Source organism: Anneissia japonica, unplaced genomic scaffold (assembly GCF_011630105.1).
Source record: "Anneissia japonica isolate Jap-2015-1 unplaced genomic scaffold, ASM1163010v1 scaffold1792_len1028045_cov167, whole genome shotgun sequence".
NCBI classification, from domain to species: Eukaryota; Metazoa; Echinodermata; class Crinoidea; order Comatulida; family Comatulidae; genus Anneissia; species Anneissia japonica.
In genome coordinates this window covers 641088-642299 of record NW_022742319.1, presented here as the reverse complement: position 1 = coordinate 642299, position 1212 = coordinate 641088, and the positions used below count along the sequence as shown (strand labels likewise).

At 36.9% G+C, this 1212-nt stretch overlaps 1 protein-coding gene across 1 annotated transcript in view; it reads right to left on the bottom strand.

The window, feature by feature from the left end:
* The window catches only part of LOC117119127 (ribonuclease H2 subunit B-like), a 26455-nt gene continuing 25243 nt past the window's right edge, over positions 1 to 1212 (bottom strand). The window contains exon 9 of the mRNA XM_033263945.1: positions 1 to 451. Coding sequence (XP_033119836.1) covers positions 356 to 451 — 96 coding nt within the window. The 3' untranslated portion in view covers positions 1 to 355. The remainder of the gene's footprint in view (positions 452 to 1212) is intronic.

Below are 1212 nucleotides of genomic sequence, written 5' to 3'. Positions count from 1 at the left end.
TTGTAGGGTTGGTGTAGGCCTACAAGTTTATTCTGCATTTAAACTAGAAAACAGTCAACATGTTTACAGTTGCAGGTGTTGTCATTATTATCTTATTATCATAATCATAATCATTATAATCTTCAAATCAATGTCAAGAGTATTGCCATATTTGAATAATGTAAAGTTGTTTAACAATGCTAATTTTGCCCTGTCATGAATTTTCTAACATTTTTAAAGTAGCTTTCAACCTTTGGTTTGTGAAAAGTCAATTAATATATTGTTAAATACTGGAATGTGTCACATCTAATTAACTACTGCACTGTTGGATGGAAACACTCTTGAGTTCAAAGTTCAAACATTGATATAAATATGATCATTTGGTAGACTTGCGAAAGAAGCTGGATATGCTTTTCATTCCCGATTTATCCACCTTTTGAAGACCTTTCTGTTGAGCTGATAATTTGCTTGGCTGCAAAAAATCAAATAAGAAAAATATTCAGTATATGTAGTGTATTGTTAAAAAATTGTTTGTGTCTGTGACATAACTGTGTGCGCGTCGTAAAAAAAAAAAATTTAAATCGAAAAAGTAGAATGCATTTGACAACAGTCACGGATGAGTGAATCAGTTCGACGTTCCCGTTCTACATTCTCAATCGAAAGTTCCCTATTGTCTGTTGCAAACCACCTCAACAATTGACTCACAAAAAAAAAAAAATATAAATAAACAAAGAGTGTATGTAGTTTTGTTACATTTTTCAACAAACCAACATGGCTGTGTTTTAGAGTTGCATGCACTGTGAAAAAATATCCAAAATCTACTAGTGGGGGGGGGGGGAGATTGGAACTACCATGGTGATTGTTCATGAAGAGCTCAAGTTTCACTTTTCCTCAACTGATGGCAAGCTACTCTGCCTTGAGGCTGCTCATCTCTGAAACTTTTTGCCCAAAGGCTATGTTCACACACACGGCGTAAGGCTGGCTTAAGCCTGGCGTAGCGTACGCCTTTGTGTGTGAACTAAGCAGTGGCGTTGTTAAAGCCTGTCTCTTATACACATCTAGATGTGTATAAGAGACAGGCCACGTCCTTGGCGTTATTAACGCTACCTGCAGACCCCAGATTAGCTAACGCCACTGAGCTAACGCCAGTGATGCTTGAATGATTTGATCTCATTTCAAGAGATTGACCAATCACGATTGCAATATATTAGCTGGTCTCTTTTCTGTGCTCTC